Source organism: Ochlerotatus camptorhynchus, unplaced genomic scaffold (assembly GCF_037179485.1).
Source record: "Ochlerotatus camptorhynchus isolate MF236.1 unplaced genomic scaffold, CSIRO-AGI_Acam_v1.1 ptg000503l, whole genome shotgun sequence".
Taxonomy (NCBI): Eukaryota; Metazoa; Arthropoda; class Insecta; order Diptera; family Culicidae; genus Ochlerotatus; species Ochlerotatus camptorhynchus.
In genome coordinates this window covers 2,054,244-2,071,399 of record NW_027040988.1, presented here as the reverse complement: position 1 = coordinate 2,071,399, position 17,156 = coordinate 2,054,244, and the positions used below count along the sequence as shown (strand labels likewise).

Below are 17,156 nucleotides of genomic sequence, written 5' to 3'. Positions count from 1 at the left end.
AGGCCCAGTGGGAATGATTAATTCATTCATCGTTGTTTTAAATGAGACCAATGTTGCCTCTTCACATCTCCAAGTCGAAAGAAAGGATGCTCGGTTATATTTTAAACTAGATCAATGCATTCATTATCGTGAGTCATGTGATCGATGATTTCTATTTAAATAAATTATGTTCTACACAAATAAAAAAGGGTTGAGCTTGGGATTGAACTCACGACCTTCTAATTGGAAAGCGGAAACGGTAACCACTACTCTACTGATTTCGCCTTGTTGTAAGACTGAATCAGTGTTGTCGAATAATGAATCTAATACGTCGTTTATAAAGCATTTACAAATCATGTGATTACAACATGGACGCATAGTGGTATAAGAGTTATTATGCTGACTGTATTCGCCTTTAATCAGCAATATTGTAAAGTAATGCAATGAAATCTAATAAAGGAGCTGGAGAACACTTATAAGACGTCTAATAAAGCATGTTATTAAATCAATTGAAAACAGTCGAATTAAAGTGTCAATGTATATACATATTACACTTATTCAAATTGTTATTAGATCGAACTTCTGGCGTTGAATTGGAAAGACATTTAACACTTTTACAGCTTTTAATAAGTAAATTAATCAGATCAGAGCAAACAGTGGAACAATGAGCTTTTTCAGCACATAATTCGACAACTCTTTTTAATCAGCATTGTACACTGTTATACAGCATTTATTCAATATATATGCTTATTTGTGACTTTGAATTGTTTGTTGGGTGGTATAAGAGCTATTTTGCTGAGTGTATTCACCTTTATACAGCAATATTGTAAAGCAATGCAATGACATCTAATAATGGAGCTAGAAAACATTTATAAGACGTTTAATAAAGCATTTTATTCAATCATTTGAAAACAGTCGAATAAAAGCGACAATGTATGCGTAAATTACACTTATTCAGTTTATTATAAGATCAAATTTCTGGTTCTGAATAAGGAAGACAGTCAACGTTTATAAAGCTTTTCATAAGGAAATTAATCATATCAGAGCAAACGGCGGAATAAAAGCGCATCTATCGATCTCAATGAACTTTTTTCAGCACATAATTCGACATCCTGTTTTATTCAGCATTGTACACGGTTATACAGCATTTATTCAATGTGTATGCTTATTTGTGACTTTGAATTGTTTGTTGGGTAGCGACCATCTTGTGAAGGCCCAAGACTCGAACTTTCTAGGTGATAAAACAAGTTCAAAAAATGATCTTTTTTACATGCACAATAGCGCCACGTAGTGACAAAATTCCGAACAAATGTGCCGGACGGCCTTGGCTTTCTGAACAACTTTGTTGAAGATTTAAACTTCCTAGATGGTCGGAATCACGAGATAAAACAAGTTCAAAAATTATCTTTTTTACATGCACACTAATAATATTGTGACATGCACACTAGCGCCACGTATTGACATAATTCTGAACCATACTGTCCATGTGCCGGATAGCCTTGGCCTTCTGAATAACTTTGCTGAAGACTTGAAATTTCTAGGTGCTCGAGATCACGAGAAAAACAAGTTTAGAAATGCAACTTGAAGAATGATCAACATACCGGTACTGTGACCGAACCTGACTTCATTTGGCATCGATTATTAGTGGCCAATCACGTAAAAACCGGTTTTACATACCAGAAACTCAAAATTTAGACTCTCACAAACAATTTGACCATATAAACATTTAGGTTTTAATACAAAACACTTGTCCTAATATAGTTTGAAATCCGGGTCAATATGACTCGTAACATCATATTTGTAATTTTTTTTCTGTACCCCTTCAGAAACAATTTCAATGCAGAAATCTAAATTGACTTTGTTCGTTTTGCAAATCCATTGGATATTGCAAATCCATCGCTCAGATCGCCATAGAAAGCGAATAAAGTTAATCGACAAATGAAGGACATATTCTAAAATCAATCTAGAAATGTTAGTTCTCAGAAATTAGGAGAATTCAAGAAAAATCAGATCTCTAGTTGCTCACCATAAAAAGTTACACTGTTTCGAAAGTTCTTTTCGGGTCATATTGACCCTAACACCTAAAGAAGGTTTAACATAAATGTCTTCTATTGCTATAGGGTAAGTGAGCCAGTTATGGCACTAGTGCTCAAGGGCATAACTCAAATTTGAAATAAATTTTCCTGGTAGGATCCGCGTAGACATAGGTATGACAAAATGTATGTTCCAACCTTGCATGTTAATAATTTTGGATAAGAATGATAAATACTGAAAATTTAAATACAGATGGATCTCGATTTTGGCAACACAACTGCTTCATCATCAAGCTTAAATCAATAGTCAGCATAAAGCTGAATTTACAAACCAAAGAAGGATCGAAAAGTTGTGGATCACCTGTGCTACCATGTGAAGGAAAGGGTTAATTGCTTGCATGCGTAATCGATCCAGGTTGCGTGTAAAGGTCCTACAAAAGTTTGTTCATAAATGTTTATGTGCTGTTTTAAAATGTTAGGTCTCCGTTCTTTGATTCAAGTTCAGTGTAAAATTGGATAACGATAACGTAAATAGGAGTAATTTTGTTGTTGTTGTGAGGCAGCACAAATTTCCCGGTGTTCCCATTGAACTCCCGGTGATTTCTAATTCCCAGGTTTTCCGGCTTTCCCGGAATACCTTGTGGGCCAATATTAATACAGTTTAAGACGACTGACACCATACAATTAGTATGTTTTTTTTTTCTTTTCAAAAAGCACTCACCTGTGTTTCGCAGGATCTTGTCGGTCAAGGGATATGATATTTTTACGGCATACACGACGCATCTGTAATTTTCAAAATTTACATGTGATACAGCGCTACATAAACATAATTTTTGGTGTACCTAGTACCTGTAATTGGGTGTCGCGTATGGTGTGTGGGCGTATTGCACGAGTGCTGCTCAGCAATGCGGATGGAGCTGTTCCTGCCGTGGAGCCACTGAAAGGATAGAAGATACAAATGACATTCATGTGAGAGAAGCTAAAACGGCGAGGAAGACGAAATTGTTTCTTGTTGGAATACAGAGGAGATTCGCTATTTGGGGGAGGCCTTTCGCGTTTTTGACATATTCAATCAACCGGAATGAGCGATTGAACCATTAAAAAACAAAATTAAGCATAATTTTACTTACATGTAGATTTTAGCTCGACGCTGACGATAAAAAAACTTTCACTCCCGACAATAAACAAACGCATCAATCATCATGGATGATCATCCAGAACGAAGTCTGGCAGTGTTGCAAGATTTAATATAGCATCAACATTATATGATATTACACAAATTTTGTGTAATATTACACAACTATTTTGGAATGAGTTGGTTGCATCTGATTCTGTGTAATAATTAAGTTATTAATATGTGAATATTACACAGATGCAACGTAATGGAGAATGGTAATTTTGTTTCGGTGTAATTTAAAGAGCGATGTAATATGACATCCAAATGGATGTTATTATACATCTACTTTTCTTGATTACATCCATTTTATTGTACATCATGTGAATTACGTTGATGCATATTACTTTTTTTTTTTGCTGTGTATAATCTCAAAATTTAGCAGACTATAGCTGTCAAATTTTCTTTTGGGAAAAATCCTCAAAAATTACTTTTCCGTTTTCTTTTCAGCTGCGTACCAGGCTTTAAGCCTGGTACGCAGCTGAAAAGTAATGACGTTTTACGTGCTACGGGATAGGACACGGAATGCTAAAGAAATTTCTTTTAATTAGCATTTCTTGACCCAGTACGCAGTTCAAAAGAAATCGGTAAAGGAAAGATCGATTACATTATAGTATCGTGATCGACATGAAGGTGGCGCATTCTGAATGCAATTTCATTTTGCTTGCGGAATTGATGAATCTACGCGAAACTGCACCAGTGCATGCGACACCTAGGTTTGAAATCCAAAACCACAAAAGTGATGATGTACTAAAAAATATTCCATACGATTTGACAGCTAGCAAAACGTCACTTACATTTTCTCATCATTTCCATCTGCTGGTCGACCGTAACGTACACACTAATCGAGTCAGTACGGTTTTACCGAGTTTTTGAATTGCGGAACTGTTCGGTAAAAGTTTAAAAATCTGTGGAAAATTTATTAATGATAAAATTTGTTCTGAACTTGTACATACATACACTGATAGGCAAAATAAAGTGCCCACCCCATCATTTTTGAAATTTCTCTCATTTATTTGGTTCAAATTCAAATAAACACACCGTAGTCTGTTTCGATGTCTTACCTTTATTATTCTTTTAAAGTTACACCTATGGAATACTGAAAATATAAAGTTTTACTTGAAGTAAAAGAAAATCAATTTGGATTGAAAAAGAAAACAGTGACAAAAAAAAGTGCCCACTTCAAAAATCGGTATGTTTTCGATAAGTTTCCATCGGAAAACCCCTCGATTGTTTTTGTTTTGAAAGTTTGACATGTATTGAAGCAAACGGGTGGAACTGGTGCATTTGTACACGTGATCGCATTTGAATCAGTTGAAAAAAATGGAGGACGTAGTGATTTCGAAAGCAATTCCCGTGTGTATCCGAAAATTGGTTGTTCGTGATGTGCAAAACGGTGAATCGCACCGGTCTGTCGCTAGGAAGTACAATATCAGCAAAACAGCGGTCGGGAAAATTCTGCAGAAAATGAAATCGTTCGGATCAGTGGTGGATCGCCCTGGCAGAGGCAGGATGCGCAAAACGGATGCGAGAACGGACACCAAGATCATGCGTGAAGTGAAGAAGAACCCGAAGGTAACTGTCCGCGAGATCCAGGAGGCTCTTCAGCTAACAGTTTCCAGTCGAACTGTTCGTCGCCGTCTCGTAGCACAGGGGTTGAACAGCAAAGTTGCTCGGAAGCGCCCATTTATCAGCAAGGCAAACAAAGTCAAACGGCTTAAGTTTGCTAAGGAGCATGCTGATAAGCCCCTAGAGTTCTGGAAAACGGTTCTCTGGACGGACGAATCAAAATTCGAACTGTTCAACCGGAAGCGACGGGTTCGTGTGTGGTGTAGATCGGGTGAGGAGCTTCAGGAGCGCCACATACAAGGCACGGTGAAGCATGGAGGAGGAAATGTGATGGTCTGGGGGTGCTTTTCGTGGGGTGGAGTGGGAAGCCTGGTGAAAATCGACGGGATAATGACGGCAGATTCCTACATCGACATCCTGCGGGAAAATCTGGAAGTTTCGCTGATCCAGACGGGCCTTGAGGAGAAATTCGTATTCCAGCAGGACAACGATCCGAAGCATACTGCCAAGAAGACTAAGTCTTTCTTCCGGTCATGTCGAATTAAACCACTGGAATGGCCTCCACAAAGCCCGGACCTCAACCCCATCGAGAATTTGTGGGCGATTCTCGATGCCAGGGTTGACAAAACTGGTGTTACCAATAAAAATAACTATTTTGAAGCCCTGGAGCGCGCCTGGGAAGAACTAGATCCACAGCACCTGAAGAATCTAGTGGAGAGCATGCCGAAGCGCCTGCAGCTGGTCCTGAAGGCCAAAGGAGGACACATTAACTATTAGGCTGGTATTCTTTTACTTTATTTTATGTTTTCTGGAGTTAAAATGCAGTGGGCACTTTTTTTTGTCACTGTTCTTTTTTACACCCATTTTGATTTTTTTTTCTTCGAGTCAGTCTCTTCTTTTTATCTGGTATTCTATAAGTGAAACTTAAAAAGAATATAAAGAATAAGATATAAAAAATACTACAGTGTATTTACTTTAATTTGAACCAAATAAATGAGAGAAATTCAAAAAATGATGGGGTGGGCACTTTATTTTGCCTATCAGTGTAGTTCTGTTAACCCCATTTAATGATAGAAAATAAAATTGGTCGATTTCATTGATTCCTTACGGATAACGGTCATTTGAATTTTTACCGACTTTTTCAGCAATTCAAAAACCCAGTAAAAAAATACTGACTCCTGTAAAAAAATCTTAGTGTGTAGATTCATCAATAATGGTCTGACCAATTATTCCGTTAGGTAATTTTAACGTTTGTTGTATAAATGATGTTTTGGATGCATTTTAACAACATAAAAATTGATAATTCAGTGCCAACATTTCAAAGGGGCGTAATTGCATTTGTAAACAATGGCTTTAGCCATAGATTTCTCGCAAATAAAAGTTCACTCATGAAAAATAATAACACCACCAGGTAGAGGAATGTTTCCTCTACCAGCTAGCATTGTAATTTTGGAGAGGTAAGATATCATTCGCGAGAAATTGACGGCTAAAGTCATTGTTTACAAAAGCAATTACGCCCCTTTGAAATGTTGACACTGAATTGTTGATTTTAAAATTAGGCGACACCTACCTATGATCTCAAAATTTAGCAAAAGACACCTCTCTATAGCTGTCAAATTTACTTTTGGGAATATTCCTCAAAAATTACTTTTCCGTTTTCTTTTCAGCTGCGTACCAGGCTTTAAATCTCAATCAATCATATTTTGTTGTTTTTGACATCATCCACATCCAGAGGGCTAGTCACTTTCGAATGTATGGGAATGGTTAAAGAGCCTGAATTTATAAAGAGACGATATGTCAAAATTGGAACAATCGACTATCTGTCAAAGTCATACGAAAAGTCATTCCAATCGAGCAGAAGACCTGTCAAATGGATAAGATGTCGTCTCTTTATAAATTCAGGCTCTTTAGGAATGGTAGGAAACCATTTGGAAATGCATGAAAATTTTCAGTTTTTATTCATTATCGTCTTTATGGGCAGTTTTAGATGCACAAAAATTGCACGAGTACATTACTATGGTGATAAGGCAAACACTCGTTTATTTGTTTCCTTCTATGAAAGCATGTTTAGTCACAAATCATGGATTTTCTGATATTCTCTATAGGGTTAACTCCCTCATTTCCGGCCTATTAAGCACAACCCGCACTTAGTCTTTTTTAATCTAGCGCAGTTTAGCACCAAACGGAATGTTATTATTACTGATGGCTTTCAAATTTATTTACCTTTCCGCACGTACCGCAAGATTTGAAAAAGAGAAACCAATTGTTGAGATATTGTCAACACTGCTTCTTGACGCCAAACTCGGCCTACGGATTCTAAACTCGGCCTAACGCATTGAAACGCCAATGAATTCACATCGGCCTATCAGAGGAAGATAAAAATTGATTCGGTCGGAGCGCTTCTTTTGTTTTGGGAATAATGGGTGCAAACCTTCATACCACGCGTTCTCATTGACTTCGTTCGGTAGCTTATTAACTAAAGTATCGTAACAAACGCATATTTGACTTGTTAACTCTGATATCATGGATTTATTTGAAGTTTTCTGCTCGATAGGCCCAAAATGGGCGATTAGGCCGAAGTAGTTCTCTACCCTACTGCAAAAAAGATTTTCCTACCACTAAAGGGGCGACATCTCTCGGATCTTCAGTATAGCTACTACTCAAATCATATAATTAATTCCAAGCAATGGATCATTCAAATGGTATTTATCAAAATTATTACTGTACGGATTCGATCCATATTTAACAGCTGATTCTAAATCCGCACACATTTGCATTAACAATAACGATTCTCCTTTATCCAATGTTTTTCAGCAGATCATGGAAGCGCCGGAAGATTTGGAGAAGGCTATGTCAATGATGCGTGCAGGAAAATCTTACCGGGACGCATCCAGGTAAAGAGCCTGAATTTATAAAGAGACGATATGTCAAAATTGGAACAATCGACTATCTGTCAAAGTCATACGAAAAGTCATTCCAATCGAGCAGAAGACCTGTCAAATGGATAAGATGTCGTCTCTTTATAAATTCAGGCTCTTTAATCCAGGGATTTTGAAAAAGAGAACGCAAAGAAACGAAGGATTGAGGAACAACGAAAGAAAAAGCTTGAGCGACTAAAGAAAGCAGAAGAAAGCATTTCAACTTGAAAAGGCAATGGCAACAAAGGAGATGAAGTCGAAGAAAGTTGCGTAAAAGAAGCAATGAAAGATCTGTTTTTTTTCTGATTTTATTACTCTCTTGATGTTTTAAATTAAATTTAGTCGTTATCTTAAACGCTGTACATACTGGAGAGTTATAACATGTTATAACGGTTGTCACATAATTGCATCACAGAAACCACCATCAAGATAGCGCTATAACATGTTATAACTTTGTAGTCTGAACGTACTATTATCAATTTTATTTTTCATGCAAAAAACGAAAAACTAATCCTTGGTGTCAGTTCATTGCCTTTTTTTTTGTTGGTTTCTTAGATGGTTGTAATTTTCTTTCACTTATCCGCTATTCGCCTTGACACCAGTTCCGAAGTGACGTTTCTTCACACACATTTTGACAGTTCCTTATGGGGTTTTGCGTTGAAGTGAGAGAATAAGAAAAAGTCCGCCATGTTTCACACATAGACTGACAGTTACATATGGGATTTCTCCATAGGAGTAAAGAGTTACAGAGCTCTTGTCAACGCCAGTTATGGGGCTATCATGGGAACCGCTTATTCAACCGCTTGATGCCAGTGGGTTGGTGGAGCGTTTTCATTATCGGTGTATAAAAGATGTTTCGGCATTTTTCTCTTCAATTTGCTTTGACATTGGCCAAGCTACCCCGCCCAGTTTAGTCCCGGTTAACAGTGTTTTGTAGCGTTGCGCTGGAGTACCCCCAAGTTCCAACGTCTTGAGCATCTTGCACGTTATCACAATGTCATGTCAAATTTCAAAGACCCCGAAGTTGTGATAGGAGGTAAACTCTAGTAAGAATATTTAACCCAAAGCGCTGATATAGAAGAAAATCTTGGAGGAAATGAATCCTTAAACATGATATAAGTTAGCATAAAAATCCAGAAAAGTCTTTAATAAAAAAAAAACAGATAGGGTACAGAACTACTTCGGCTTAATCGCCCATTTTGGGTTTATCGAGTAGAAATCATAAAAAAAATCTATGATTTCTCGCGTCACTTTTCAAATAGACCAATGTAACAAATGTAAACAAATCGAGTTAAGCTATACAAACTATTGCTCTTCTATCATTGTATGTGATACAAAAACATCCATCCAAATTTACTTTCATTTATTTAAGATAATCATAGGTCAAAAATTGTCCAATGTACAGTTTGAAATGATGGGTACATGTTTGTTACTTCGGTCATTCGGACTGCCTAACATGCTTGGTGCTCATTTTCCAAAGGCGGGGCCAATCTAAAGTTAAGTACTCTACTATGACATCTGTGAAAGGGAATGTAGTATCAACAATCAAACTAACGATTTTAAATTGACTCACTACTTGACTAGCCTATTGGTCGCAAGCAAATCGATTCAAAATTCTACTACTACACAATGTTTGTTTTGATTCGCTATGAAAGTTTGACAGATTAAATGAGGGGTTAGTGGATTTTCCTATGTTTCGAGGGGTGAATCGATTAGCTTGGGACCGAAGAGAGTACCAGAGCTGAGCCAAAAAGTTGAGCACGTTTCTTCAGGACCTACTAGTCTTAGAGTTACCTCTATGGAATAAGTGCGGGTTGTGTTTAATAGGCCGGAAATGGGGTAGTTAACCCTATATTTCCTTTGAACGATTGGAACATCAATTAATCTAACGCTGATATTTAAACGAGTATAGATGTTATGGACTCGCAGCCAAAGATCTTCTAAAAAATACTTTATTCAAGCTTGCAACATGTTTTTTTTATTGAATTGGATCGATTCACATTCATGTACGAATTTTGATACTTTTTCTAATAATTAAAGGTAATTTGCAAGTAGTGCTAAAATAAAGATTAATGTATAGGAAAAAGATGTGATACAGAGCATGTAATGGTAAGCAGGCCTGGGTTCAATCCCAGTCGGCGCCGCTGGGATGTTCTGAGGCATAACATCTCTGATCACGCCTTCCTTCGGAAGGGAAGTAAAGCCGTTAGTCCCCGGTTCATGAGTTGATGGGTCGATAGGTAGGGTCCATCCAGGTGTGGAACCTGCCTCCCTGGCGTCGGTAGCATTGGTGCTCAGCATGGAAAACAAGAACGACGAATAAAAAAATAAATAAAAAGAGCATAATAATTGCCAGGCCTGCCCATAAGTGCGACTCGAGCGTCATAAGTTTTTCTAGCACCATTCTACACACTTTACTTTGTTTGCCGAATCTCGGCAATTTTATTCAAATCTAGTCAAAAAATGCTGGTTAAAAAAAACTAAGTTTATAGATATTTTTTCTGTTATATGAATTTTGGGCCTGAATTACATGAGAAAATGAACAACATGCCAAACATAGATAACCTACTATGTATTAAACAGCCATTGAAAGGAAGAAGTATGGCAAATTTGGGTAGTACAGGTAGTACAAATCCTAGGTTATTAACCCATATTGTTGTTTTCGTATTTTTCATACAAACACAGGTATTTTGTATGGAAAATATGGTACGAACGTAAACGAGAATGTGGGTGAATGTATGAGTGATGTTAAAGGCATCCTACCGCATAGACACCAATTTGGGATTAATCGCTACCTCTTAGATGGAACCTCCAATGATCGAGAACTGACCTAATCACGTTCTCGCAACTGGTGGGGACAGGAATTATTGTTAGCTAGACACTTACTTAGCAGATAACTCTACGACCCCTCATAAGTGTCACGGAAGGGAAGAAATTTTGTTAGTAGAATGGGAAGCCGTATTACAAGTGCACGAGCCAGGGATTAAACCCTCGGACTACAAACACTCACCGCATCGAACCCATCTATGTTTGGTCAGGTATGCTTACAAACCTACAGCAAACAGATGAGTTGATCAGTTTATTGGTTCCATTATTATAGGAACACTACCGCAATTTATAGGTGCAAAGGAGTCAACATCTTGAGGAAAATCAATTGTTTTCCGTAATGTTTGGGCTAATTTTAAGTTTGAAAAAATGCAAATCTGCTTTATTTTAGGAGAGCTACCAATGAAAAATAACCTTATCCAGAGCTTTGAGTGTGTTGGTTTATTTCCTTTTAATTCCATTATAATTGCTTATCTTTTGACAGATACCGTATTTCGTCTAGTACTTGCAGGCTTCATCAGTGCCAAGTACGCAACACCACTGGTACTTGGCACTGATGAAGTCTGCAAGTAGTAGGCGAAATACACGTATCTGTCAAAAGATAAGCAATTATAACGGAATTAAATGGAAATAAATCAACACACTCAAAGCTCTTCATACAGGGATTCCGTTAAGAGATTCGACAAATTTAAAGCTTAACCTTATCCAGTTTTCCCTCATTATTCCGGCACAACCCCCATACGGTAATTATAGGTACACCACTATTACTGGAACAGCTACCTTACCTTTGACATGTTTCCATACTGATAGCGATCGTAAAATACTTACTGATTCGAACGAAGTTGGGGAGACTTCAACGAGTTGAACAATAATGCTGTTTAGAAACCGGCTATTTAAATCCATTCCCTCGACACACAACTCATGAGACCAACTTGACGGATTGTCATCGATAAACACTACTCGTTCTCACCTATTAGATGTTTTGTAAATCTTATTTTCAATGTTTTCACCTCATCTTCTCCTTAAGCGACCATGTTTAATCCAAATACAACTTGTTTTTGACACCGAACACTGGCGAACCCACTCGCTCCGATCATTGCCCGGCTAATCGGAATGATAGAATGATGATTTCGTCCACGGGAGAAAGCGATGTCCGCCACGTTCGGCGTTTGGTTGGTATCGGTTTTTGCAACAGCGACTTGACGACTTAGCAGCTTCTTACTTGCGCTGGGCGTTCTGGTTACGGTTCATGTCCTTAGGGAACGCCCGCTGGGGTGGTGTACGGATTCGTCGGGCTTCCTTCGATCGGTTACGCACCACCTTGGAGTGGATAGCGCACGATACGCAATAGTGCAATTTTGCGTAAAGTTTGGGCAGAACATAGGCTAAAAGAAAACGGGAAAACAACCTGTATGAATATCGCTGTTGACCTTTGAATTTACCGGAGCTGATTTTAAGAGACGTCAGATAGCAAATATTAAACTATATATCATGCCATATAATCAGCAGTGTTTTTATCATCATAGAAAATCGAAGGAATTACTTCAAACTTTATATTTGGTAGGACGGAACTATTCCCAAATTTAATTTAGTGCCTGTACCCCATAACCTCAACAAATACTGTTGTTGTCAAGTTCCCCAACTACATTTAAGAATAGTTTCGTTCCTGATGACCATTGCTTTCTCAAAAACTCACAGTTGTAACAGGAAGCATCCGAAATATCACGAACGGCAGCAGCCTCGACGATGTTTCGGATCACAAACTTCTTGATGGCCTTATCCTTTGGGACGCAGCGGGCGCAGTTGGTGCAACGCACGGCCTTGACGTGGCCGCGGTTGTGCTTGCAGCGTCCTCCATTACGCCTCTTCTTAGTCTGGAAATTTACAGAAAGAATTCAAAATTAGCATCGTTTAAACATCTTGTTGCGATTTCTAGCAATGTTTCACATTTATTTACAACCGGAACGCCATGTTTAAACACATGTACAGTGCCAACTCCGGTGACGGCAATTTTCTTCACTCGTTGGATACCAACACATTATTTTCACATTTTTCGTAAAATTTTAACTCAATGCACCGAACAATCGAATGTTCGTTAATTTCTAATTTCGCTAGAATCCTTTTCAATTACTTTTAGGAATATTTTCCCGGTTATTTCACTGAAAAAACAAAATTTTCACCGGACTTACCATTTCTGTGACAGTTTGATGCAAGAACCACGGAAGTAGAGAAAGATAAGGACGGGTTCACACTCGAACGAAATCTAATTTTGACAGGCGATTGACAGTTTGTTCGTCGATTTCTGCATCGCTGCTGTCGACGATGCAGGGGTGGTTGTGACACACTGAACGAGTTTTAACAGAAACTTCATTAAATTCAAAAATAAAGAACCCGAAAAAAAATAATTATAATAAAACAACGAAATTACAATGATTTTAACTGTTGTATTTTGAGTAAATTAAAATTTATTGTTAAATTATTGTACGGGAGAAATAATAAATTTCGATCAAATGCTCAAACTATGGAAATTAGTGTGATGAGATCAAATTTGTTCGAGAAAAATATTTTTTTTATTGTTATGTTGCTTAACAACCCCCCTTTTTACGGTAAATTTCTCAAATACCATGATTTTCATTATTGTGAACCATGAATTTCGTTGTGATTTTATGGTAGCGGACAAAAATGTCCAATGTTTTGATAGTAAATATCATGGTTAAAATGACAATGAAAATCATTTTTTTTCGGAAAATATTCAGCTTATTGAGAAATTCAAGTTTGGTGTTTGGTTGCAAGTTTGGTAGTATTGTAAGATTGCGTGGGCGAGCTAAGAGTTTTGTCAAAATGACGTATGAATATTTGTTGACAAAAGCGGGTACGGTTATTTGAAAAATCACTCTTCAATTTATTTTCAAAGTGTCAAATTTAAGTGAAAATTCTTCAAATGGAACACAGCCTATCAAGCTGAACATTGCATTAGGTCTTAAGTAACATTGACAAATTATCTTCGTCGACTTAGTCTTTGTTTCTTCACGGCCACGTAAAGACATGCTCAGGTATTTTCAGCACACATATCGGTAAAAGAAGCTTTTATCTAGCATCGCTAGCATCTATTACGACAAAAACAACAAGAAACGATTATACCAGATTTTGTTTTCATCTTCCAGCAAAATGGTTTGCTTAAAATGCTCCAGCAATACGATTTTTGCTGAAACAACAGCAAAAACTTTTTAATTACTGAAAACCCAGTAAATCAGTTTTTTTGCTGGAAACCAGCAAATCATAAACTGTCATAAAGACTTGTGATTTTTCTCATTAGTTTGACGACTGCTTACAAACAAAATTCTCCAAAAACGTATTGTATTAAGAATTCCTGGTTTCTGATTGAAGAAGTTCACTATTATTCGTAACAATAACGGTAAGACGGGAATACATTGAAGGAGATATTATCTCTTAGCAGGTTGTGTTTAATTTTAGGTTATTCCGGTGGAAAAGATTCTTTCGAAAAAATTATCATCCGGTGCTAGTGGAGATGATCTTGGATATATTTGAACGTTAAGTGCTTAAGGCGAGGGGGACGACTCTATCTACGATGCAAAAAAGATTGTGTTTTGCTGTGGCTAGCTGCACTCACGCTGAGTAGATAGAAGGAAGATTTATGTCGATTTTGAAGATTTCCTGCAAAAAGATGAAGCGCGATGCAAGTAGATGCGAGAAATGAAAGATGATTTTTCGAAGATTGATTCGCTAGTGTGAGATTTTTTGAGCATCTAGAATTGAGATTTAGATGTGTCGCCCCCCTCGGCTTAAGGGTAGATATGAACTGAATAAAATAGTTTTTAAATGAGTTCTCATTCTTTTTGCATTATTTTGTTTGATAAAGTGAGAAAAACGTGCGTTTATAATTACTGAACGATCAGCAATATTTTCGCCATAATTTTCAGAAAAAAATTGCTGGTTTTCCAACAAACTTCTGTCAAAAAAGATTTGCTGGAAAACCAGCAAAATTTATTTTGCTGGAAGGATTGCTGGCTTTCCAGCTCGGCAAAATCCAGCAAAAATTTGCTGGTTTCCAGCAATAAAAAATGAGTGTGTGCTAAAGCTTTTAACGAAAGAAGTCGACGAAGAAAATCGATCAACGTTACTTTCACTTATAAATTTTTGCCAAAACATCAGCCTTATACATTCCATACAACATCAGCCTTATACATACATGCAACACGGTTTCTACCCGAAGCGCTCCGTGTCCACGAACCTGGTGGAGTTCACTTCTAACTGTCTGCTGCATTTGACACGGTGGACCATAATATCCTGCTGGCCAAGCTGGAGATACTTGGCATCTCGTCAACTACTGTGGATTGGTTCAGATCTTACTTGGTGAATCGCTATGTACATGTCAAGATTGGCGCGTCGGAATCGGATGTTTTCTCAAACAACTCGGGAGTCCCGCAAGGCAGTAACCTAGGACCGCTACTATTTTCGATCTTTTTAAACGATGTCGCCTTGCTGATACCATTAGGATGCCGCGTTTTCTATGCAGACGATACGAAAATCTACAAAATTATTAAAAGTCTCTCGGACTGCTGGGATCTCCAGAATACAGTGGAAGTTCGCTAATTGGGGGTTTTCTGGTTGGGGCGCTTTTTAATTGGGGGTTCGCTAATTGGGGCGCGACCCAATTAAAAAGCAGTCATCCGTCAAAATCTGATGTCAAAATCTGATGTCAAAATCATGCTGACGTTTTGATGTCATATTTTTTGGGGGGTCTTACAATGATTGATAAAAAATAACGAAAAACAAAATATTTTTTGTAAAAAATCAATTTAATTCATAAAACAAGCAAATTAAAACAAAACAGTTACAGATTGCGTCTCTTCCACTCTGCTTCCAGCAATTCAGTTCGCAGGGTTTTCAGTTTCAAAGTCTGAGCGGGATTGTTCTGTACGAATTGGATCACGTTATCAAGTGGCTTCATCGCGGTTGGAAAATCGATGCCTTCGGGTTCTTCGTTTTCAGTAGCAAGGGCACTTCCGTTCAAAGCCTCCGGGGTGCTACAACATTACAAACAACGTATGAATGCACAAATATTTACCAGCGCCGGAAATAACTCAACAAAATATTTAATCGATTCACTCAATTTACACTCACGCAAGACAAAAACTAAGTAGCTGCTCACAGCATCAGTTAGGTATTTTTGCTGACGGGTGCTCAAGAAATTTGATGAGTCTAAGCATAGAAAAATGTAACATTATTTCATATCACCGAAAAATTGAACCAATCATGTTTGACTATGTTCTCTACGGACGCTGTCTTGCTCGTGTAGAGCACATAAAGGATCTCGGCGTTACCTTGGACTGCAGACTCACTTTCAGAATCCACTACAATGACATCATCTCCAGAGCTAATCGACAATTGGGCTATATTTTCAAAATTGCCGACGAGTTTCGTGACCCGCTATGTCTCAGGTCACTTTACTGCTCGCTTGTGCGATCCTTATTGGAGTCAAGTTCAGTTGTTTGGTGCCCTTTCCATGCTAGCTGGATCACTAGAATTGAATCCGTTCAACGCAAGTTTGTGAGATATGCTCTTCGTTTCCTCAACTGGCGTGACCCAACGAACTTGCCACCGTACGAGGAGCGTTGCCGTCTCCTGGGAATCGAGCCATTAGAGGTGAGATGGACGGTCGCTCAAGCTATGTACGCTGGAAAGCTGCTTACAGGTGACATTGACTGCCCAACACTGCTGTCACAACTAAATATGTATGCCCCTGAGAGGTCTCTTCGTCAACGCGACTTTCTGTTTTTGGAACCACGGAGCCAGAATTATACACAACACGAGCCAATTCGAGCAATCAGCCGGCAATTCAACTACTTTTTTTATATGTTCGACTTCAATGTATCAGCTGACGTGTTTCGTCATCGGCTACTTGGCCTTTTCCGTACCGTTGACCGTAACTATTTAGTTTAAGTTTTATTCATTTAGACAGTATTTGTCAGTTGAATTTTTCAATAAACAATAAACAATAAACAATAAACAATAAACAATAAACAATAAACAATAAACAATAAGACAAACCACATAGGTCCTACACAGCAAAAAAAGTTGTTGAATATTACATCGAAACTGCTGCAACCAGGTCAATCCATCGGTTGTGTAATATCACATTGTACGATGTACATCGATTTTGCGAACAAAATTACATCCATTGATGTAATATTGTATCTGCGTTTTGCTATTACATCATTATTTCATACATCAGCTTGAATTACGTTGATCGATATTACATTTTTTTTTGCTGTGTATAAGAATGCATAAAAGGTATGTGTGACCGCTTATACATATTAGTTGACACATGATCTTCATTAACTTTTTGAAAGCCGTCTGCTTATTAGTTGAATTATACATTTTATGAATAATCAGCAATAGAAATTTGCCAAAAGTTTTTAAGGAGATTTCTATCCGTTTAGTGCGCATTATATCGCATCATTGTGTGAAAACAGCGCACTATGTCCGACACCATGTTTAACGTACAGAACAAAAATAAAATTAATTGACGCGTGTGAGGTTTTCTGGTTTTCAACTCAACCGATAATATTTTGATCTGGCAACAGAAATCGATACTTTTACATCGGTTACATTGGTAGCAATTTTTTGATAAAG

General features: G+C 37.7%; 1 protein-coding gene across 1 annotated transcript; it reads right to left on the bottom strand.

The window, feature by feature from the left end:
• Positions 1-11,472: 11,472 nt before the first annotated feature.
• On the bottom strand, positions 11,473-12,815 carry RpS26 (ribosomal protein S26). Its single transcript, XM_065235892.1, has 3 exons — positions 12,689-12,815; positions 12,196-12,373; positions 11,473-11,884 (listed from the first exon to the last, which is right to left on the bottom strand). Exons 1-3 carry the CDS (start codon positions 12,689-12,691, stop codon positions 11,718-11,720), a joined length of 348 nt encoding a protein of 115 aa, XP_065091964.1. The 5' UTR covers positions 12,692-12,815; the 3' UTR covers positions 11,473-11,717.
• Positions 12,816-17,156: the final 4,341 nt, after the last annotated feature.